This window comes from Lygodium microphyllum, chromosome 14 (genome assembly GCF_053477565.2).
Source record: "Lygodium microphyllum isolate KBCC chromosome 14, Lygodium_microphyllum_v1.1.10, whole genome shotgun sequence".
Taxonomy (NCBI): Eukaryota; Viridiplantae; Streptophyta; class Polypodiopsida; order Schizaeales; family Lygodiaceae; genus Lygodium; species Lygodium microphyllum.
Window position 1 is genome coordinate 115,396,515 of NC_141148.1, and position 24,162 is coordinate 115,420,676.

At 43.8% G+C, this 24,162-nt stretch overlaps 1 protein-coding gene across 4 annotated transcripts in view; it reads left to right on the forward strand.

The window, feature by feature from the left end:
- The window catches only part of LOC148026013 (YbaK/aminoacyl-tRNA synthetase-associated domain-containing protein), a 69,576-nt gene extending 45,666 nt beyond the window's left edge, over positions 1-23,910 (forward strand). For 2 of the 4 annotated variants that reach the window (XM_087693250.1, XM_087693249.1), the window contains 6 exons: positions 21,658-21,728; positions 21,811-21,949; positions 22,560-22,741; positions 22,813-22,911; positions 23,120-23,199; positions 23,544-23,907. In XM_087693250.1, the coding sequence (XP_087549376.1) occupies positions 21,658-21,728; positions 21,811-21,949; positions 22,560-22,741; positions 22,813-22,911; positions 23,120-23,194 (566 nt within the window). In that variant the 3' untranslated portion in view covers positions 23,195-23,199; positions 23,544-23,907. Of the gene's footprint in view, positions 1-21,657; positions 21,729-21,810; positions 21,950-22,559; positions 22,742-22,812; positions 22,912-23,119; positions 23,200-23,543 lie in introns of all 4 variants that reach the window. The other 2 variants (XM_087693248.1, XM_087693247.1) reach the window with 2 other exon arrangements.
- Positions 23,911-24,162: the final 252 nt, after the last annotated feature.

Sequence of the window (24,162 nt, forward strand, 5' to 3'; positions counted from 1 at the left end):
TTGAGAGATTTACGGTGTACCTATTCTTATGGACTAACTTATGTTTCTAGTTTATGTTTGTAGGGGTACACTGATTTTGATTGTGCAGGAGATCCTAACAGCTGACATTACCATGGTGGCTACATCTTTACCTTGAGCACAACTCCCGTTTCTTGGGCTAGCCGTAAGTAGGAGACAATGGCGGCTTCCATGGTGGCCAAGGCTGAATATAGGGCTCTCTTTGATGGCACCACTGAGGCCATCTACCTGAGGAGCTCAGCTTGCCTAGCTTGCTTTCCACCCTTCTTTTTTGCCTCTCTATATATCCCCCATATTTACTTCATCCACACTTAGCTTATTTTTTACTTCATAGACACCTAGTAGTGGCTGGGATAGGTTTGTTTGTTTTGTGAAGGTCTTGTGACCTACCATCTCTATCTCCCTTTGGGGCACTATTATTCAATCAACTGAAGTTTTTTTGAAAATCCTGGCTTAACGCTTAATCTTTTGAAAACCACAACAAAAGCCCCCTTGTCATGAAAACATGTATTTTTGTATGTCTCACTTGAACATGTGGATTAATTTTTTGATCACATGTTTAAGTAAATGTTACATGTGGGATGCAATCGAGGTTAGTACAATTAATGGGCTCGGGACCCAAGGGAATCATCAGATGCAAAAAAGGTTGATACTAGGTGGTATTTGGTGCCAGTCATTAGCCTAAGTCATTTATTTGGCTATAACTGTAAGTTGGCAACATTAGAGATGTGGCGTTTAACGGTACTTAATGCTAATTGGATGGTAAAAAATGACACAGGGACACTTGGAAGATAAAGTGGCCTAGCTGATTTATTTACTGGTTGATAAGACTATTTTTTTGGACACCAATATAATTATTTTATTAATTTTCAGTAATTAAGATTGAAAATTAATATAATAATGTGGATAATGTTGGAAATTCATTTGGAAAGACTGTCACTTATTACATTTTTCAAAGATAGGCTCGAAAAAATGTGAGTAAGGTTGGGAGAGTCAAAACAAAGGCTTAGGGGGAGAGAGAATCATTCATTCTTGCCGGAAACACATTGTAAGGAGATAGAGCAGCCATCGTGAGCTGAGTTTCAGCCATTACCAACAAGTGTTTGCAGATTTGGAGCAATTGATAGTTGCATGAGATCCTAGGGAGCTGGGTGGCAACCCCAGGCTGAAGATGTTAGCAGATTTTGGGTCTCTAGGTGCAAGTGACTGCATTTATTGCTGTTGGGACAAGGTATCAGCTGCATTTGAATGATTTTCAGTAATTTCTCTCTGAATTTTCTCTCTTTTCAACATTCTCTCTTATTCCCTAGCTATTTCACAATCTTGCTTTGAAGATCTTAGCATTTGGACCCTTGGAGACCGAGGAATTTCAATTTTCTTTGTTGTAAAGCCTAATTTACAGCAAAAATTAGGGTTTAGCAGCTGCCTTGGGAAGTGTGCCATACATTGAAGACTCCAAGACCTGAATTATTCGGGGTTGAAGGTGATTTTCAGCTGAAATTTGGTGGAGGACCAGCCAACCATCACATTTGGGGCATTTCCACTCTTCTTGAAGTGGGTGAAGGCCAATTGGCTGCCTGAATGAAGGGGCAAACTGTTGGGTATCTCACACGCCTTACTTACGCCTACGCTCATATGGGAGTGTGCGGGTGATCACTAGGACACTGGGGCACTTTTTACTCTCGGTAGGAGAGGTTTTTTCCCCCAGATTATGTGTACTATTTTGTATGTGCTTGTGGTGCACACTTACGGGCACTTACTGTGTTCGGGTGTGAACAGCCCCTTATAACTCTAAGGTATAAGGGTTATCATTTGTACTTTCAGCTTACACTCTATTCAGTACTATTGCATTGGGTGTCGTGCTCAACTCTGTCTCTCACTCTCACACTGTCTACTGCACTTCAGCTGCACCTCGATCCTCTCCCATCTGACATTTGGTATCAGAGCTGGTCAGCAGCTCTGTTCGGTTCCCGAGGACTTGCGTCAGCACTGACAGCTCGTCAGTACCTGTCTGGTACAGCACGTGCAGCCTGTACCTTCGTCAGCAGCCACGTCACTTGCAGCTCCACCTGCCAAGTTAGCTCCAGCCGCCAGCGCAGCTCCACCCGCCAGCGTCAGCTCCAGCCGCCAGCGCACAGCTCCACCCGCCAGTTGCAGCGCGCCATCTGCAGACGTCTTCAGTCCAGGCGCAGCCTTCTCTGCCCAGCGTGCTGGTTGCAGACGCCCCCAGCGCGCCCTGCCCAGCGTGCCACCTGTCCTGCACAGCGTGCTATCTGTCCTGCACAGCGCGCCCTGCCCAGTGTGCCACCTGTCCTGCACAACGTGCCGCCAGTTCTGCACAGCGCGCCATCTGCCCAGCACGTACCAGTCCTGCCCAGGGCGCCACTGGCATGCACTAGACTTCTGTCCGAAGGTGCTGCTTCCTGAACCGGCAGCTGTCCACCACCAAGTTCGACAGTCTGTTCCTGTGCGCAGACGTTGCCTCGGGATCCGTGCACGTCGTTAGTCAGCTGCAATCATTCTGCAGAGGTAACATTTCTGCATTTTTTATTTCCACACAGGAGTTCGTGCAACAGGTTCAGGTTCAGCATTGGGAAATGTGCTGAACAGCAGGTTCAGTTTTCAGCATTGGGAAACGTGCTGAACAGCAGGTTCAGTTTTCAGCATTGGGAAACGTGCTGTGTCTGTCTGTGACACATTGAATGCAAATTTTGGGGCTTTTGTAACAGACATTTGTGACAGAAATTTTGGGCAGAAAATATTGGGGCTTTTGATGTTTTAGTGCTGCTGAGCACTAATTGCACCTTGGGAAGCGTGCATCAGTGACAGTTTTTTTTGACAGAGTACCCTTTGCACATTAATTGCAGACTTGTGTTTGCTGCAATTTCTGGAAATTTGCAGATTTCCAGCCCGTACTGCATTGACATTGCTCTATTACCTTTTGGGAAATAATGGCAAATCAGGGAGGAGATGTATTCACCTATGTGTCCAAGGAAGACCGATTGGATGGGAACAATTATTCCCTTTGGTCTTTCATGATGAAGAATGTATTAGTGGCCAAAAATTTGTGGGATTATGTCAGTGGAGAGGAAGCACGACCGGGAGTTGTGGCTCCCGCTACTCCTCCTCCAGGAGGACGTGCAAGAGGGCAACCTCAGCCCCCTCCACCTCACCCCGCTCAGCCACTTCCCCCAAGAACTGCAGCTCAGAAAACTTGGGATACACGGGATGCACAGGCTATGTCGCTGATTGCATTGGCAGTTCAGCGTTCTATCATTCCTCATATTCGTTCAGCAGCTTCTTCACAAGAAGCTTGGTTGATATTGGAGCAGATGTTTGCAGGAAAGAATGAGACTCGCATCTCTTTCTTGAAGAAAGAGCTAGAGACTCTAAAGATGAATGAGGGTGATTCTATGCAGGATCATCTCAACAAAATTCAGGACTTGCGGGAGCAACTCATGAATGTGGATGAGTACTACTCAGATGCGCAGCTGATTTCTACAACATTGAATTCACTGCCTCCCTCTTACTTGGCTTTTCATACTGCCTTGAACCTCACTATGAGGATTTCGAAAGAGCCCATCACTTTCATTCAGCTTGTCAGTTTGCTTCTAGAGGAGGAACAAACTAGACGGAACAGTGGTGTGGATGGTATAGCCTCTGAGCAGGCTTTTATGTCAAGGCAGAAGGGTAAAAACAGCCAAGGGAAAAATGCTTCGCAGAGTTCTGGTAGTAGTAACACTTCACAGACAAGTCAGAAACAGGGGGGCACGCAAGCCAAGAAAGGAAAATGCCATTACTGCAAGAAGCCTGGCCACTACATCACTGAGTGCAGGAAGCGCATCGCCAAAGAGAAGAAGAAGGAGTCAGGGATGTCTGTTTCTGCAGCTCCTTCCACTGCTAGTGAGTCCGCGTCCTTTGTTGCAGACAGGGACTATTGTTTTTACACTTGCAGTTATGATGTCTCTTGGGCTGATAGAGCATTTAGCTCTACAGAAGATGCTGACACTTGGTTCTTTGACAGTGGTGCTTCACGGCATATCACATCTCGTAGAGATTTGTTTGCTTCTCTTGGTGCACCTCCCGTTGGGAAGTCTGTTCAGTGTGCTAATAATGCATCATACCCTGTTCGTGGTATTGGGGAGATTCAGCTTACAGCCATTGATGGCTCTATTCTCCGCCTACAAGATGCTTTGTATGTGCCTGGCATTAAGAAGAATCTGCTTTCCATTTCTTCTATGGCACGTTGTGGTTTGCAGGTCACCTTTGATGATGACCGTTGCATGGTCCGTGACAAGGAACACATGACATTGGTCTTGACAGGTTCTCTGTGTCATGGGTTATATGAGTTGGATGCTCTTTCGGTAGATCAGTCTGCATATTTGACATCCACTCTTACTCCTGCTATGTTAGAGGCAGAGTTATGGCATGCTCGTTTGGGGCATGTAAACTATGGCAGCTTGATGCTATTACAGCGTACTCAGATGTTGGATGGATTACCTCTCTTGGAGAGACCTCCTGAGCATTTATGCGAGGGTTGCATTTTGGGGAAAATGCATCGTTTCTCTTTTCCCCGTGATGTTGCTTTTAGAGCAACAGCCAGATTGCAGCTTGTGCATTCGGATGTTTGTGGGCCCATGCAGACACAGTCATTGGGTGGTTGTTACTATTTTGTAACATTTATTGATGACTTTACACGTTTGTGCTGGGTCTATTGCTTGAAAAAGAAGTCAGAAGTGTATGATGCATTTTTGGCTTTCAGTGCACTTGTGGAAACTCAGTCTGGTTGCAAGATTAAGACTCTCTGTTCGGACCGAGGGGGGGAATACATGTCCTCTATGCTGAATTCTTATTTGCAGCAGAAGGGCATTATCCATCAGTACACTACTGCATATACTCCACAGCAGAATGGGGTAGCAGAGAGGAAAAATCGGTCACTCATGGAGATGGCCAGATGTATGCTGAAGGCAAAGAGTTTGCCTCATAGTTTTTGGATGGAAGCCGTCATGTGCGCTTGCCACATTTTGAACAGATGCCCTACCAAGGCCTTGAAAACCGTCACACCTTTTGAGGCTTGGCACAGCCGCAAACCTTCTGTTGGCCACTTCCGTACTTTTGGGTGTCTTGCATATGCCCATATTCCACAGGTACTTCGAAAGAAGTTGGACAACAAGGCTGTAAAATGCATCTTTATGGGATATAGCAGCGAAAGCAAAGGCTACAGACTCTATGATCCCGTGACCAAGAAGGTTTTTGTCAGCAGGGATGTTGTATTTGATGAAAAATCAGAATTATCCTTGGCTGGTTTTGATACATATCAGGCTGCCCGTGATGTCTTTGAAGGGCTGCTGCCCATCACATTTGGTGATTCAGCTGGTACTTCAGCAAATGAACCTAATGTTCAGCCAGCTGCTCCTATGGAACATGCAGTAAATCAGCACATTGCTGAAACTGAAATTCAGCAGGAACTTGTACACAGTCAGGAAGCAAGACAGGTGCCTAGATGGTACACGCAGACTATGAGAGATAGTCATTTGGAAACACCCTTGGCTGGTCGTACTCGAAGGCAAACTCGACTGCATGATTCAGCACATTCCATGGAGTTGGTTATGGCAGCATGTACTCATGATAATGAGGAGCCTGAATGTTTTGAGGATGCACGACATAGTGTGCATTGGATGGCAGCCATGCAAGCTGAATTGGATTCTATTCATAAGAATCATACTTGGGATTTGGTGTCTTTGCCAGTTGGCAAGCGTGCCATTGGTACGAAATGGGTCTACAAATTGAAAAGGAATGCAGATGGATCCATAGATAAGTACAAGGCACGGCTGGTAGCTAAAGGCTACGCACAGAAAAAGGGCATTGACTATGAGGAGACCTTTGCTCCTACCTCCCGTATGATGACCATTCGGTCTATGATTGCCTTGGCTGCACATTTTGGTTGGAAAGTGCATCAGCTGGATATAAAGACTGCATTCTTACATGGGGAACTTCAGGAAGAAGTGTATGTACAGCAGCCCATTGGTTTTGCAGTTGAAGGCTCAGAAAATTTAGTATGCAAGCTGAAAAAAGCTCTATATGGTTTGAAACAAGCTCCACGAGCTTGGTACGCAAAGATAGATGCTTTCTTGCTTAGTCAGGGGTTTGTAAACAGCCCATCTGAGTCTACCCTTTATGTACATAAAGAGGAGGGATCCATGCTGATTTTGTGTCTATATGTAGACGACCTTTTGCTCACTGGAACACGTGCTGATCAGATTTCAGCATTCAAAAATAATTTACAGCAAACTTTTGACATGTCTGACTTGGGTATTTTGCACTATTACTTGGGCATCCAGTTTGTACATGATGCTAGAGGCATTGGATTATGTCAGTCAAGGTACATTGGGCAACTTCTTGAGAAGTTTGGCTTACAGGATTGCAAGCCAGTTTGTACACCCATGGAACCTGGGCTCAAACTGTCATTATATGATGACAGTGATTTGTTGGATATCCATACTTATGCTCCAGCAGTGGGATGTCTCATCTATCTATGCCACACTCGGCCAGACATACAGTTTGCCGTTTCAGTTTTGAGCAGGTACATGCATCAGCCTCGTATGTCGCATTGGCAAGCTGTGAAGCGTGTGTTTCGTTACTTGCAGGGTACTAGAGCTCTTGGATTGCTTTATGCCAAGGGGGGACCACTGCAGTTACATGCTTACAGTGACTCTGATTGGGCTGGTGATTTTGATACTCGTCACTCCACTAGTGGCAATTGTTTCTTTCTTGGCTCGTCATGCATTTCTTGGCTTAGCAAGAAACAATCCACTGTTGCCACGTCGTCATGTGAAGCTGAGTACAAGGCAGCCTTCACTACTGCAGTTGAGTGCGTATGGCTTAGACGTTTACTTGCTGATTTGGATGTATCTGTTACGGAGCCTACTCCTTTATATACTGACAGTCAGAGTGCCATTGCAGTGGCACGGAACCCTGTGTTTCATGCTCGCACGAAACACATAGAGATTCACTACCACTTTGTCAGAGAGAGGCTACATGCAGGTGATATCAGCCTTGTCTACTGTCCTACCACCAGCAATGTGGCAGACATCTTCACCAAAGCTCTTCCACGAGACAAATTTGAAGCATTTCGCGATGCTTTGAATTTGACGCCCTTTGGTGGCGGATGATCCTTGTACACTTGATCACTCTTCACTCCAGGGGGGTTTGTTGGGTATCTCACACGCCTTACTTACGCCTACGCTCATATGGGAGTGTGCGGGTGATCACTAGGACACTGGGGCACTTTTTACTCTCGGTAGGAGAGGTTTTTTCCCCCAGATTATGTGTACTATTTTGTATGTGCTTGTGGTGCACACTTACGGGCACTTACTGTGTTCGGGTGTGAACAGCTCCTTATAACTCTAAGGTATAAGGGTTATCATTTTTACTTTCAGCTTACACTCTATTCAGTACTATTGCATTGGGTGTCGTGCTCAACTCTGTCTCTCACTCTCACACTGTCTACTGCACTTCAGCTGCACCTCGATCCTCTCCCATCTGACACAAACTAGATTGAAGACTTACTGGTTACTTTGCACAGCAAGGGGAGTTTGGATTGCGAAGGGGATTGGGAGAATCCATTGTAAATCAACTTCTACTTCAATAATGTTAAAGAAATACCGAAAGAGGCACTAGTTTTGGGGCCAACTTGGTGTCCATTGCCCAAAGACTAATAGGTAAATTTGCATTTTTTTGTTTTGCAATAAATGCTTAGTACCAGAATTAAGTTGTAATTAGGGAATTACCACCCATCCACTAAACGAAGGTTGGTTATATGGTTCCATTGCCAAGATACTATTAAATTCTTTGAATTGGTGGGCCTATGGCATTTGATTGCAACTTGGGATTATTGCAATCGTGCTCAAATACAATGATATGGGATCTAGTGGAGAGGATGCATCACTCCTTGGTCATTCACGTGGTGAAGGGGAAAATGTAATGTCTGATGTTGGACACGGTCTTTAGCATGGACAGCAAGCTGAAAATGTGGGAAATGACCCAAATGTTGGCACCTCTATGCATCAAGAGGCCGATGACCAGCAAGAGGCTGAAGAATTCGATGATAGCTTCAAGGATCGGATGTGAAAAAAAACAAAACTCTTTCGTAAATTGGCAAAGGATCCCTAGTTTACTCGATTCTTGAACGCTCCAAGTAAGGAAAACAAAGGCAAAGAGAAAACCTCTTCTAAAGCTTCGGGACAGTTGGAAGAACCAAAGGAGAGATGTAAGCCTTCTTTGGAAGAGCCCAAAAAGCTTGATGAGCGCAAACAATTGGTACCCATGGGACAACAAGTGCAAATACATGGCCAACTTGGTAATGCCAATCCATGGGAGTATGGACATCAAGGTATTCATGCAAATGTAAGCATGGGGCAACAAGGATACTTTGGTGGAGGTATTATTTTTCATGCTATGGTTGGATAGGCAACACATATAGGAATGTATGGCACAAATCCCTATGGTATACAACAACCAATGTATATCTCACAACACCAATGTATCCGGGTAATGCAAGAGGAACACATGATCTCATGTATGGCAGCATAGGCATGATGCATGGGGGCACAAAGTGATATAGACATGTATCTACACCCCCAGTGACTGTTGGAGCACAAGGATTTGGTGCTGGTCATGCAAGTGTATCTAATAGTTCTGGTTTTCATGTAAATACAGCAAATGCATCCTTTTTGCAATAGCCTATTTATGATAATTTGATACCCATAGGACTACCAAAGGACTATGACGAAGGTGGCAAAAGTGTGGAGTTTCAGCCTTTTAGTTGTGTACAAGATAGGCTGCAAGCACTTACTTTTATTTGTTGGGGGTAAAGGCTCTTGTGCCTAACCACTTGTGTATTCATTACTCTAACAATACCTACACACTTGTACACTATAGGTGGCGGGTGCCCATCATTGTCAATTTATCTTTGTTCTTTTAGTGATATTTGAATAAGGGAAGGTTGGTCACACATTATGAGTATTGGAGTTCCCACATCTTGTGTCTCTTGCTTCTTCCACCATAGCTCTTACTTTCGCTCGTGGGCTTCCACTCAGGGCATCCTCCTTTCAACTAACATCAGAGCATTGGTTCAGGGAGCGTCTCCTTTAGCTTTACTTCAGCCTAGACTTGGAAGCTTCAGCTCTTCATCAAGGGCATCCATGGTTTCAGCCTGTCAAGGTAACCATTGATAGTCAGCTCTCTTCATGCCTCTCTACACTTGTCATGGACCTTCGAAGGGATACTTCAAGAATCATCTACAACATTTTAACTCTTAATAGCACTAGCATTGTGGTAAGCAAAGGCATCAGCAAAACAGGCGCAAAAAATTCAGCGTGAATTTCTCTAATCAGCTCTTCCCACTAAAACCTGCTTCCAGTCATCTTTTGCAGCCCTTGGCACTCTCGGGCATTAGGAAAAGACCTGACATAAGGTCTTGACATTGGTATTGAGCATGTGGCATTGGATTTGAGCTTCCATACTTCAGTCCTTGACTGTCATACAGGACAGCTTGCTGTAATAATATCTGGTACAGCATACTCTTAGATTTTAAAGCTCCCATTTATGTCTATTGATGCTCATATGCTACCCTAATACTTGAAGGATGTTATGACATTGTATTGGAATGCTCCTTGGCTGATTTGAGCTTGCATTGGCTCAGTTTTAGCAGAGATTTCATTGTTGTAATACAGTGGACAACAACAAACTTTTATCAGCAGGGAAAACTAAATGCTTATTGCTCTTAGATGTCATTCGTGCTTCATATCAATGTATTGATGCTTACCATTGGTCTAAGCACTTGAATATGCTATTAAAAGCTTTTGAGCTTCGATTTTGAGCTTGGTGACATTTATCTTGGTTGCGGCTACATACCTTTGTTACTTCATTGGCTTATGCAATTACGGGCTTGAAGAATCTATTGGGCTTTATGCCCTTAGCATATGCTTCATGTATCTTGGATACTCGGATGTCATGTACTTGATGTTTTGAGCTTGCATTGCTCATTTGACATTCTTTTTTGTTCTTATGGGAGTTACTTATGCTACTTGAAAATTTTACATTTGAGCAGAGCTTGGGATTTACGTAGTTGATTCTATTGATGCGGTGGGATACTTCATGTACATGCTCTCTTGATATGCATTGGATGCAATTACCCTACAATGGGTTGATTTGATCACTTACTTTGGACTTGGCACTTATGCCTGTCAATGTGTTATCAATGATATTTATATGCTTCTGGGTTATGTATTGAGCTTTGTGTAGTGGGTTATGCATTTGATAGCTCTCCTCTCTTTACCTTGAGATCTCCTATGTGCATGATGTCCATACCTACTGCATGTATGGTTATTGACACACTGTAGCTGTGACAGCCTTTAGTGTTAATTGTTCATTGTCTTTCTTTCTTGGATGCTCACACTTGGTTGTTGACATGTTGTTGCAGTTTATCATAGTAGTCTGTCATTTCAGTTTTTTGTATTTGGTTCGAGGGCAGTCACTTGGATTTGACATTTGATAATAGTTAGTGAGCTCATCCCTCTAGCAATTTCTCTTGCTTAGCCCTTAATTTGGCTGTGATTTTGGGGCTGTTTTGATGTTATTTACAGCAATTATTTTTTCTTGAATTGTCATTTTATCTCTTTCATTATGGTTGGTGGATCGAATGACGGTACTATCTTTAACACTGAGAAGTCGGATGGCACAAATTATAGCTATTGGAAGGCTTAAATTTGGTAGATTCTAGTGCAGAAATTGTAGATTAAGCCATTGAGATATAAGGGTGTAAAGCCTGAATGCTTGGGTGAACTTGATGAGTTATGTAACAATCATTTTGCCACTCTCTAGGCAGGTCCTCTATAATGTTGTCTGTGATAGGCAGATTGCCCGGTAATTCTCGGATAATATTCGTAATAGGATAAAATGACTTCAGATCTTGTACTTGTATTGCTTGATCTTATGAAGTCATTTTTTGTGTAGTGATGCATGCGGGAACAACATTGGGGAAGGGCTCAACATCTTTTGTTTGTGTAATCCATCGCCTTGGGAAGAAGATCAAAACCCTCTTGCTTTTCAGGGAAGTCCTCATATTCACTATTGATAATGTGAAGAATGAACGAGTAGCTGGCTTGGTCTGAAGTGTCTTGGAAGAATACTAATAGAATTAGGCATAGTCTATAATCGATACAAGTATTACACATAGTCAATAATTTGTTGACGAGGCATGAAACAATATTGTGGCAAAAGCAAACCTTTATGTGGCATTGTTTTGTGACTCTACAAGTTAAGAAATACCCTAACACAGAAACATAAACAGAAACCATACGACAAAGCACAGACTGATAAAAGAGCACAATTAGGGTTAGGGTAACTCAGAGACAATGAACACAGTGAATACATGAAGTGATATAACTACTGAATAATACGATGCTTATGCAGCAAATACACTATGCAGTGAATGAATATTGAACCTCGAACTCCTATATCTCAAGGATCAGGATGGGTAATGAGCTGGAGAGTGTGTCGTCCTCTGAACGGATCCCGAATCGCAACAAGGCAGCCTCCGGATGTCGAACACTAGCAAATGCAGCAGTGAGAAGCTGGATCTGATTGCAGACAGCAATGAGGAGAGAGAAAGACTAAAAACGCAGGCAGGACAACTTGTAGAAGAGAGAGGGACTAAAAACGTAAGCAGGACAGCTTATAAGAGAGAGAGAGAGACTAAAAACGCAGACACGACAGTCTAGAGGAGAGAGAAAGACTAAAAACGTAGGCAGGACAGCGTGTAGGAGTGTGATGACGTGGCAGGCTGTACGGCAACAGGTTTGTATAGGAACAATAGTTGCCTGACTGAAATCAGCTCCAAATTGTGTGAAGAGAGTTAGAAATCAGGTGCCAACTGATGGAGACAGCAATGGACAGCTTTGGCTGAGATGTTCTTCGTGAACAGGGTGTGGGCAGCAAGTTGAAACACTTGAAATCTGCAAAAACGAGATTGAGGGAAGAGTGGAGGGCTGGTTGCCAATTTATAGAAAATTAGGGTTCTAGATCTTCTCCCACTTAACTCTCTCGATTCCCTTCCCATTTCTGGGTTTTGGCTAAAATAAGCCTAAAATAAGTACGTTTTGGGGCTATTTAAGTGATAAGTACATTTCCTAGGCAAACACCTCCTCTCAGGCCCAAAATAGGGCTAGAAAAGTAGGTCAACCTAAATTTTGATTTACCCCAAGGCATCCCACCCCAAAGTAGCCAGGGCATCGGACCAAGGGTGCACATCGGCTGCCTAGTGACCTACCAAGACTATAGAGGCGATGGCTATCTTACCAAGGGAGCCCAAGTGATCACCCTAGAGAGGCCAGGGCATTGAACCAAGGATGCATGTTGGCTGGCCAAGGGCCTACCAAGTCCTACAAAGGCGGATGGATACAACAATGGACCGTTGTCACTGTGTTTCCCGCAGCACAGAGGAGCGGAAAACGGAAAAAAGAAATAGTAAGAAAGACGCCTTGACCCGTAACCAGGCCCTTGAAAATTTAAATGTTCGGGCACGACCCTCAAAAAGTCTCAGTGTCGCGCCGAGACGACAAAAGAGTAAAAGGCGCACCATTAAATATGGAAGCGCTCCCGAATCCTTGTAAAAGAGCGCCAGGCTCGCTCGTGCAAATTGTACGCATTAGTTGGGAATAGGATAAAATTAGAGTGGTGGGAAATGGGAAAAAGGGCCTAGGCTACGGCCGGCCATGTAAAAAAGGGAAAAAGGGGATGACTGTCCAAAAGGGACTTAGGGTTTTGTATATAAAATTGAAAAGTGAATGAGAAGCTCATTCTTTGGTGTGTGGCAAAAAGAGTATTCTTTTTCCTCTCTTCTTCTCTCCTTCTTGCTTGTGTGTGCTCTTGGGAGAGGGAGTGTGAGAGTGTGAGGGAGTGAGTGTGTGTGGGAATGAGGGATCCAAAGGGTGAAGCTCTTCACCATCTCCTCTCCTCTTCTTCTCTTCTCTTCTCTTCTCTTCTCTTGCGCGTGCGGCTATGGAGGATGGAGCTTGGAGATGGAGGAGGCTTGAGGATGCTTGAGCTAGCATCACGAATCGTGGAGCTACTGGAGTGCAAGAGAGAGAAGGGTACTCGATCAAGTATCAAGGTAATCTCACTACACTCGTAGGATTGACGGCGCGTCGGCTAGGTGAGAGATAGCCATTAGAGCTCTCTTGGAACGCTTGAACAATAAGCGGTTTGTGCGTCTTGGCGGTTGAGTGAAAGCTCCCACGACTGTGTTGGTTGTGTTTTGGTTTTTTTTTTTGGTTGAAAAAGTGTTTTGAAAATACATAAGGAATATAGGAGAAGCAGCCGATTAAGTGACAGATAGGAAAGGATAAAGAGAGTTTTAAATCCAAGTCATTCACAAAACTAGCAAGCCAATCCCTCACACTAACTAGGATAAGTGCCTAAGGATGATAAAAGAGTGTGTGTGTGCCAATCATGTGGTAAATATATGTAGAGGCAAAAAAGATGATGGTGGGCTTAGCAAGACAAGCAAAGCAAGCAAGCAAGCAAGGGTAGGAAAACTGCCTTTTAGGAGAACTGCCATGTGTTATGCCATGAATATGGTGGATCCTAGAGTCGACGACTCCAAAAGACTGAAGAGGGATAAATGCGCACAGATGCATGTTTATATGAACAGAATGCCAATGCATGGGGTAATGCAAAGAGAGATGCAAGATGACATGCTCATGTAATATGCTATGCAACGGTGCCACTTGGACAATGCCCTTGCAGGGGAATTGTTCACTTGTCCAAGTGCCCTTTTACAATCATGTCATCTTGATAGTGCGGATGAAGTTACAAATGTCCATAATACAATACAAAAGAATAAATGAATGTAATGTCTAAAAAATGTAAGTATCATCACTATCACTATCAAGATTAGAATCCGTTCCCTCTCAAACTGGAAGGAAAAGCAAGAGGGAAGTACTCTCTCCTCGTCAAGCTGAAGAAGTAGAGGAGGGTGTATCCAAACCGATCCTGGGTAGCAGGTACTGAAGAACCGTCCGGTTGACCGCTTTGGTCAAAATGTCTGCAAAATTATCTGATAAAGGCATAAACTCTAGGCGAATAGTGCCTAGCTCAACTTGCTCTCTAGAAAAGTGAAAGTGGACTCTCACATGTCGTGTTTATGGTGTGATGATCAGATTGCCCGTAAGGGCAATGGCACTTTGGTTGTCGCAGTAGACAACTGTGGGAGAGTCACATGGTAAATGAAGTGCCGCCAGTAGACTCCTCGGATAGATGGCCTCGGTAGTGCCATCAAAGAGAGCCCAGTACTCAGCTTCAGCCGTGGAAGCCACCACCGTCTCCTGCTTATGGCTAGACCAAGAAATGGGAGCCATACCCAAGGTAAAGAGGTAGCCGCTATGGGAACATCGGGTGTCAAGATCTCCTGCCCAATCAGGATCAGTGTACCCCTGCAAACACAAACTAGAACCATATGTCAGGCCATAAGAAAAAGTATACTGCAAATAACGCAACACACGAAGACATGTAGTCCAATGTGACATCCTAGGTACTGTGAAATACTGACTGAGTATGCTAACTGAGTAAGCTAAATCTGGCCTAGTATGAATTAACCAAAGAAGTTTTCCTACAATAGAGTGATAGGTATGGTCATCGAAGGGCTGTCCTAGGGTATCCTTCGACAAGTGAACAGTAGGATTAAGAGGCGTGGCCACTGGCCGTGTTTGATCCGTAGTGTACTGGTCCACGAGTTGAAGTGCGTACTTCTGCTGTGACACAAAAATACAGCCCTCAGAACGAACTACCTCCATCTCCAAAAAATAGGATAACAAACCAAGGTCTGTCATTTCAAATGTAGCTTGAAGCTTAGCCTTAATTTTTGCTATGGCAGTAGAATCTGAACCTGTGATGAGTAAGTCATCAATGTATAGTAGGATATAGCTAACCCCCTCTACAGTAGATTGAACATATAAGTTCAGGTCATAAGGGGTAGAATGGTATCCATGAGTCTGTAAGAACTCATCCATCCTATGGAACCAAGACCGCAGCGCTTGCTTTAGCCCATAAAGAGCTTTATGCAAGCGGAATACCTTATTTCTCGGGTTGCCAGAAGGAAAGCTTGGTGGCTGCTCCACATAGACCTCCTCCTCGAGAAAACCATTTAGGAAGGCACTCTTGAGATCCATCTGATGTATCGGTCAACTGTGGTGAGCAGCTAGTGCGAGTAGCAACCGAAAGGAAGTCAACCATGTAGTAGGGGCAAAGGTCTCTTCATAATCAATGCCATGCTTTTGTCGAAACCCTTGGACTACAAGGCAAGCCTTGTACTTGTCTAAAGTCCTATCAGCTTTTAGCTTAGTCCTAAAAATCCACTTTGTCCCGATGACTTTCTTGTGGCTCGGACAATCTTTTAATGTCCAAGTTGCATTTCGGTCAATACTCTGGAGCTTCTCCATGGCCGCTCGCCATGGTCTCTTCATAATCAATGCCATGCTTTTGTCGAAACCCTTGGACTACAAGGCAAGCCTTGTACTTGTCTAAAGTCTCATAAGCTTTTAGCTTAGTCCTAAAAATCCACTTTGTCCCGATGACTTTCTTGTGGCTCGGACAATCTTTCAATGTCCAAGTCGCATTTCGGTCAATACTCTGGAGCTTCTTCTCCATGGCCGCTCGCCATTGAGGGTGATGAAGAGCCTCCTGCCATGTATTTGGCTCAGAATGTGCTATGTAATCAGTTGTAAACAGTGACGCAAATGATGCCTGAGGAGCAAACCGGGCAGATCTTCTAGGTCCCTCTGTAGTGGAATCTGGTGGTAGGATCCCCGAATCCCGCAAGGTCTGCTGGTACCAGCGAGGTAGTGGGTCTCGCGAAGGGGGCCTAGGAACTGAAGAATCTTTGGGAAGGTCAGGAGCGGGAAGTAGACTAGGCTAAGTAGGCGCGATCTCCAATGATGTGGAAGAAGGAATTGGATTGGAATCCGATGCAGAAGATTGCACAATATCCTTGTCGTCAAAGACGATATCCCGCCTAACGGTCACCTTGTTTGTTTGAGGATCGAACAAATGATAGGCTTTCGCCTTAGAGGAATATCCCACAAAAATAAGAAGATCAGCTCGAGGAGTGAGCTTTCCTATCTTGTCGTCAGGCGTGTGTGTGTACACACGACATCCGAAGACTCTAAAGTGGAAAATAACAGGCCGAGAGCCAAAGAATGCCTCATATAAGGTCTTCTGAGGAAGAGCCGCAGTCGCACACCAGTTAAGGATGTATACCGAAGTGTTAACAGCCTCGACCCAAAGGCGCTCAGGAAGCTTTGTTGAGAATAGCATAGTGTGCTATTTCCATGATTGTTCGGTTACTACGCTCTACAACTCCATTCTGAGAAGGGGAGTTGGTAGAGTTGAGCTCGCGAGAAATGCCATGCTGCTGTAGAAACTTGGAGAACTCGTGGGAGATAAACTCACCACCGCTATCACTCCTCATGCAACCGACACGACGACCAGTCTGGTTATGAACTAGCAACACCCAAGCAAAAAAGTATGTGAAAGCATCGGATTTATGCTTGAGGAAGTACACCCACAAGTATCTAGAATGATCATCCACTATCAAAAAGAAGTACAGTGCGCCATTCAAGGCAGCAGTGGAAGTCGGCCCACAAAGATCAACATGAATCAATCTAAGAGGTGCCTCAACTCTATTAGAGGACTGCTGAGGAAATGGAGTACGTTGCTGCTTCTCGAGTTGACAAGCTTTACAGACATCTCAAGCGAGCTTCAGGCGTGGAAGGCCCTCAACTAGCTCACGGTGTGACAACTCATAAAGTGAGTCATAACCAAGATGCCCCAAGCGAAAGTGCCAAAGACGCTCATTGTTCCTAGGCTCCCGAGAGATCGTCAAGGCCTGGAAGCTATGAAACACGGAGCCCTCGGCTATCGGCTCGGTCAGAAAGTGTGTCATGTGGTATAGGCCATTAGGCTGTGCCTCACCGTGAGCAATCACTAAACTAGTTAGCGAGTCAAGCATCTCGATTGTGGTTGTTGTAAAGAAAACCGCTCGCCCCAACCGACAAAGCTACTGAATAGATAATAGGTTCATCCCAAGCTGAGGGACATGATATACATTGTCCAGTGTAGCTAGATTCGGACCCTTACCAGTGGCAAAACTGACGCAACCTTGTGCTTGAATCTTGACTGAGGAGTTGTTTCCTACGTGGACCTGCCCAGCTGCAGGGGCTCAGGTACGGAAGATGTCATCTATAGGAGTCATGTGATGTGTAGCTTCACTATCCACAATCCAAACAGGAACTGAAGTGCTTGACTGTGTCGAGTGGGCCTCTATGGTAACCTCGTTGACGAGACTCGCATCTGATGTCTCTATGGAGACGATATGGGCCTTTGTGGACCAGTCAGACAAACCCTTTGGAGTTGAGAGCGTTGCCGACTGAGATGGTTGTGCGGTGGCAATGTGAGTCTGATCTTTAAACTATCCCTTGCCATCACCCTGCCTCGTTGACGAGACTCGCATTTGATGTCTCTATGGAGACGATGTGGGCCTTTGTGGACCAGTCAGACAAACCCTTTGGAGTTGAGAGTGTTGTCGACTGAGATGGCTGTGCAGTGGCAGTGTGAGTCTGACCTTTAAACTATCCCTTGCCATCACCCTGCCTTGTTGACGAGACTCGCATTTGATGTCTCTATGGAGACGATGTGGGCCTTTGTGGACCAGTTAGACAAGACCTTTGGAGTTGAGAGCATTGCCGACTGAGATGGCTGTGTGGTGGCAGCGTGAGTCTGACCTTTAAACTGTCCCTTGCCATCACCCTGCCTCCTCTGCAGGAGGTTGTCCGATTGAGGGACGGGGGTTTGAGACTTAGGTTTTGGTGCTATGCCTCTTACCTTTGATCGACACTCATCGTCAAAATGGCCAGCCTTTTGACAATGTTGACAATACCTATTCTTTTTAGGTATATTCTGCCACCCAGGTTTCAGAGTTTGGGATGTTCATTGTGATTCCCTGGATTGCTTTTGCTTTTGCTTTTGCTTTTGATTTTGAGTTTGAGTGGAGGTTTGGTTTTGTTTTCCCTTCCCTTGTTGTCCTTTCTGAGAATGAGCAACAAGAGCCCCCTCTGAAGAGGAATTCATATGAAACTGATTGAACAACCGCGCGTAACGCAACAGCTGACGCTCAAATTCATAGAATGTAGGCATGGTAGGTTTTGAAATTAGGCCTTCCACAAAATTGAAGTATTTCCTAGGGAGTTTGTTTAGGAACAATGTGACCTGACCGTTAGATGACTTAAGAGTCCTTGTAGTGGAGAATTCAGCGAGGAGATGTTGAAACTCAGCCAACTTGACTTTCAAGTCATCCCGGTTAGTGATTTTGAAAAGCTGAATCTCATGGTCAAGATTAATATGACAGGTCCTATCCCGAGCCGCATAGTGGTTAGTCAAGTGTGTCCATCGCTCTGATGCTAAGTCAAAATACTGAAGTTGAGAATGAAACTCAGGCATTAAGCCTTGCATCAGCTTGACAATAGCGAAGGCATTCCCAGCCTTCCATGAGCGGACAAGCTCGTATGGAACAAGTGTGGGATCGGGTTGGGGTTCTAACCCCTGCACAAGATCCCATAGGTTCTGGGAGTCAAGGACATGTCTCATCAAGTTCAACCAAGTAGTAAAGTTTGACCCGTTAAAACGAGTCTTGTCATTAAATGCATGCTTGGCAGAAGACGAGCTAGAACTATAAGTGTCGAGTAGGTAGGGTAAGATGGATGTGGGGGATAAGATTGTGAAGGGTAAGATGGTAGAGGTGGATGTGTCTGATAAGGAGGGGGAAAAGAGGGGTAGGCAGAAGTAGGCTGTGAGTGTCCAATGAGTGCCGATTGAGGCGGAGGCATTGGAACATGAATGTTTTCATAAGGTGCCGGTGTATGTGAAGGCACTGGGACATGGAAGCCCTGTCCAAAGTGAGGTTGGGGCACAACAGTATGACTAGAAGGTCCACTAGGAAAAGCCAGGGAGGCAAATTGTGGAGTTAACTGATTCACACTCGGGAGAGACTGGGGGGGATATCTAGGCTGCAATGATCCCGAAAGTGTGTGTGAAGTAGGTGGAACACCACCTGGGAGAGGTAAGGATGAGGTCCTAAAGGATGTGCCTATGTTTCCATAACCCTCCGATGTGATGTGCGGTACGACACAAGGTGTCTAAAATGGAAAAGTGAATGGTGTGAATGGAAGTGGAGAAGCAACGGATAAATGTGGTGGGATGGGTGGGTTTTGAAAATGAGGTGTATAAGGTGTAGATGCATTTTGTTCATTTTTATCATTTAATGATTGGAAATGAAAATGTGAAGATGATGATGCACCATGCAATGAAAAAAAAAGGAATACCAAATTCATTTTGATTTTGTGAAGTAGACTGAAAAGAAGGAAGGTTAGAAGAAGAGGTACCTGGCTTTCTCTTATATTCCCCATGACGTGTGTTAACATACAAGAATTGGTCCTCAAGAGGACCTTTTATGTAGTCAACAAACTGTACTCTTCTTCCATGTGATCTTTACCAGAATATTGCAATGCAGAAGAAGTAAAAGAAGAAGGCACAAAAGATGAATCTAATGTACCTTGTATCGGAGTGGATGGAAGTGGATGAAATAAATGAGCATACTCCGGGTCTTGTTTTCCAACAGGGGGACCCATCCCTAATGGAGATCTCGATGGCCTTGCAATATCATCAGACTTACGCGCAAAATTTAAAGAGAAATTCATGCATACCTTCATTTAGGAGATTTTCTTGAAGGGCAATCCTTCGATCAAGCTCCTCAATCTTCTTTTGTCTATAAGCTATTATCAGTTTATATTCTTCAGAGGTCAGCTTGCCTAGCTGTTCTTGCATGTAATCAGAAGTGTCATCCACCATGTCCAAACTTTGTGGAGCAAGCTGATCGGCCCACTCTCGCTTGGTTCTCGGCATAGTTGATTTTGGACATTGATTCGGTGTTGTTGTGTTCGAAGTCATTTGAACCTATTGTTGTTTTTGCTTCTTGTGTAGAGCTTTCAGATCAAAGGCCTCGGTTTCTTCGAGAGTACTAGGCTCTGATACCTTGTTAAGAAATACCCTAACAGAGAAACATAAACAGAAACCGTACGACAAAGCACAGACTGATAAAATAACACAGTTAGGGTTAGGGTAACTCAGAGACAATGAACACAGTGAATAAATGAAGTGATATAACTATTGAATAATACGATGCTCATGCAACAAACACACTTTGTAGTGAATGAATACTGAACCTCGAACTCCTGTATCTCAAGGATCAAGGTAGGGGTAATGAGTTGGAGAGTGTGTCGTCCTCCGAACGGATCCCGAATCGCAGCAAGGCAGTCTCCGGATGTCGAATACCAGCAAATGTAGCAGTGAGAAGCTGGATCTGATGCAAACAGCAGTGAGGAGAGAGAAATACTGAAAACGCAGGCAGGACAGCCTGGAGGAGAGAGAAAGTCTAAAAACGCAGGCAGGACAGCTTGCAGGAGTGTGATGACGTGGCAAGCTGTACGGCAGCAGGTCTGCACAGGGACAACAGTCACTTGACTGAAATCAGCTCCAAACTGCGTGAAGAGGGAAATCAGGTGCCAACTGATGGAGATAGCAATGGACAGCTTCGGCTGTGATGTCCTCCGCGAACGGGGTGTGGGCAGCAAGCTGAAACACCTGAAATCTGCAAAAACGAGATTGAGCGAAGAGTGGAGAGCTGGCTGTCAATTTATAGAAAATTAGGGTTCTAGATCCTCTCCCACTTAACTCTCTCGATCCGCTCCCCATTTTAGGGTTTTGGCTAAAATAAGGCTAAAATAAGGCTAAAATAAGCATGTTTTGGGGCAGTTTAAGTGATTAAGTGCATTTCTTAGTACAACACAAGTATCTTTGTAATCTGCTTATAGATCATAGGCAAAATAGCAATAGGTCTCCAATCATAAGGATTATGGTGGCTTGTGTTTTAGGCACTAAGCTTATTCCGTTGAGGATGGTGTGATTTGCTGCTGCTGCCAATTCTATTTATTATTCGAAGCAATAGAGATTCAAATGATCACAAAATTGTAGTAATAAGTTCAACAATCACTTAATGCTACCCATCATTTTAACTACAACATTGTCTCTATCATACACACTCTTGTACCCTAGTGTGAATGTTCTGGATGCTGGCTTAACCCCCATGAATCTTGCCTCATCCTGTTAGATTAGTGATAGGATATCTGTGTAAATTTTCTCCAGAAAGGCAAGCCATCCCTGTTGATCTTGTAGCACCCTGTACATACATATTAAAGAAGTGAATTTCCATGAAGACCTCATAATGGTCCTCTTTCTGATCTTTGTGTGCTGCTTGTGCACGTGCAAGGGGTCAGTTCCTTGCTTCTGCACATGAAACAAAAATCTCATCTTCCAGTATTTTCTAATAATTACAATGTCGACTTGTTTGCCAAGCTGTTGATCCGTTTGCTTTCTAGAATAATTTTTAAAACCTAGTTTGTATCTGCTTTCAAGGTGGAAAGTTTTTTATGAGACCAATATGTTATTTGAATGTTGTTCTTAATGCAGCATTAACAAATTCAGACGTTGATGTTTTCTTGAGATCAATTGAGAGAGAGGCATCTTACATAGACCTTGAGGTATGTATTGCCCGAAATACAAAAACATCCATCGCAAGTGTTCATGTTGTTTATGGGAAAGTCTTTGTTGAATAATGTGCAGGCGGTAGTTACAGTTGGGAAGGATCAGCCACCAGATTTGGCAAGATATGTGCCTTCCACGTCTGATCATGGGGAAGAGATCCCAAAACCTAAACCTAATCAAGCCGTTGCTTCCTTGCACGATAACAGCTCATCTGAAAGTAGGTGACACAGTCGCATCTTTTTGCAAGTAATTTCAGTGCCCAAGTCCTGAGAAAAGGGGGGTGGGCAGCAGTGGGCTGTATTGATGGGGTGGAGGGTGATTCCTTACAGAAGCAGGAATTAACTATTGAAGATCTTTAATTCGTGAAAACAATACTAGTCTAGCATTCAGTGAGATTTCATACATGAAAATCATGGATAACAAGAGCATATCCCCTTCATTATGCATTGCTTTACAATTTCCAGACAAAACATGACAGATGTATTTGAACAAATGTACCTATTCAGTCCATGATTACATTTTACAGTTAATCTAGACCTGAAAACTAAGGGTGGTCATTCATAGATTGCACTGAAGAAGGTTCTTCTGAAGTAATATATCAATGCCCGGTCTGGAAGTAAGCTGCAAAAACACGTTTTTGGATAAACGCCTTTAACAAGTCATATGAAAATTGTGTCACAAGTGGCTTTCCTACCTGTCCAGAACTCTTTGTGGCTTTGTCCTATCTTTTCATTTCTAAATGTCTGCAGAAACACCAATATGACATGGTATAAGTTCTGAAAGGAGAATCTAATCTGAAATGTTTTAATCTCATAAGGATTCTGTAGACTCTATGCATGCAGTGAGTAAAAGCATGGCTGAGCAAGTTGTTGGAGTCTCAACAGTAAAGTCGAAAAAAAAGATAGTTGAAAAACCTATTGAAGAAGGACAACTTCGAACATTACTCCAGGACCCACAAAATCTGGTCAATCACATTATTGATGAGACTGTAGGCAGGGTATTTCTCAAGGTACAAATGTGAGTTATTGCTAAGCTCCTTAAACACTTTCCTTGCTCTTCACCATGGCTATGCATCAACAGATTGAAGCTGAGATTGGGCATCCAATAAGCAAGGATGTAATGGTAGCTGTATCAAAGAAGACCAAGGAACAACTTACACCAGATATAGAAAACATTATTGTAAGTACCTGACGGGACACCCTTGTGACTCTATCCCTAGCAATATTGTAGCACGTGTGTCACCTAGAGATAGCAGGGCATGAAAAAGCAGTTCCATATTCTGGTTTCTATTGTTTAGTTTTATTGGTGCTACACGTTTTAAATTTTTTGGGCATGCAAGGGACTTGAGCATATGTTAGTTAATACTAGCATTCAAACCTGTATGCAGATGTTATTCAAGAATACAGCATACACAGAAGGGTTTAAATCTGGTGTTTCTTCTCAATCTTTGAGATGCTTGTAAAAAAGGTTAGCTCTTTTCTATTATAAGTAAAGTGTGGAATGCTACTTTCAGAGTTTGGTCGAATCACTGAAAATTGATTTTGCAGCAATATGCAGCTTTTTCTTTAGTTAATGGTGCTGGTTTGTAATTCTTGTAGTTCAGATTGGACAGTTTTACATTTGCTTTAAGTTTGTACTTTTTGGTTGTTTGTGTAATGGAAATGATTGCTCTTCCTGAGTGTTGTTCACCCAGCCCTTGTATTAGACTTACTGTATTTTGTTGTATAATGGAAGTCTTTGCAGGGCCACATTGTATCTGTATTTTACCTGGGGAAGCTTATTTCTAAACAATGGATATGATTTCTACGCAGATTATCAAACTATTTTACAGTTCTTAGGATCCTCACATGGGGAAATACAATGTTGCAGTGATGAGACAAGCTTGGGAAAGAGAGCAGCTTGAATTGTGACTGATAATTCTTCAGGAAAAGAGAGCAGCTTGAATTTTTGATTGAGGCTTGTAGTTGGTGGGTGGGTTTCACCCCTCTCAGTCTTTACCAAAATTGTGAGCCTAATATCCAGCCACCGGTTCTTCAGAATCTGATGTACAAATTTTCTTCTCTTGAAAATTCATATATATTCATGGACTTGCAACCACTCTGTTTGTTAGCATTATATACAGGTGTATCTTCAGGGGTGTCTAGAGGATCCCAGTAATTTTAAAGAAAGATTGCATTATGTAGTGGATTTGCCCTTAGGAGTGAAAGTTGAGGATGTGCTCTTATTTTGTTTAAGCAAGAAAGTAAAATTTTTTGGTTGGTCGTGCAGTCTGGATCAGGGTCAAAATGGTAGACACAAAGGTCAAGAGTATGCTGCAGGCAGCTTGAAGTGTCCTATTTGGGACCCATGTATCCCTCTAATATATTTGGGGAGACCAAGAGCTTTTGTGGTGTGATAGGCTTGTTGAGATTCGTTTAGAAAACTAGTGGA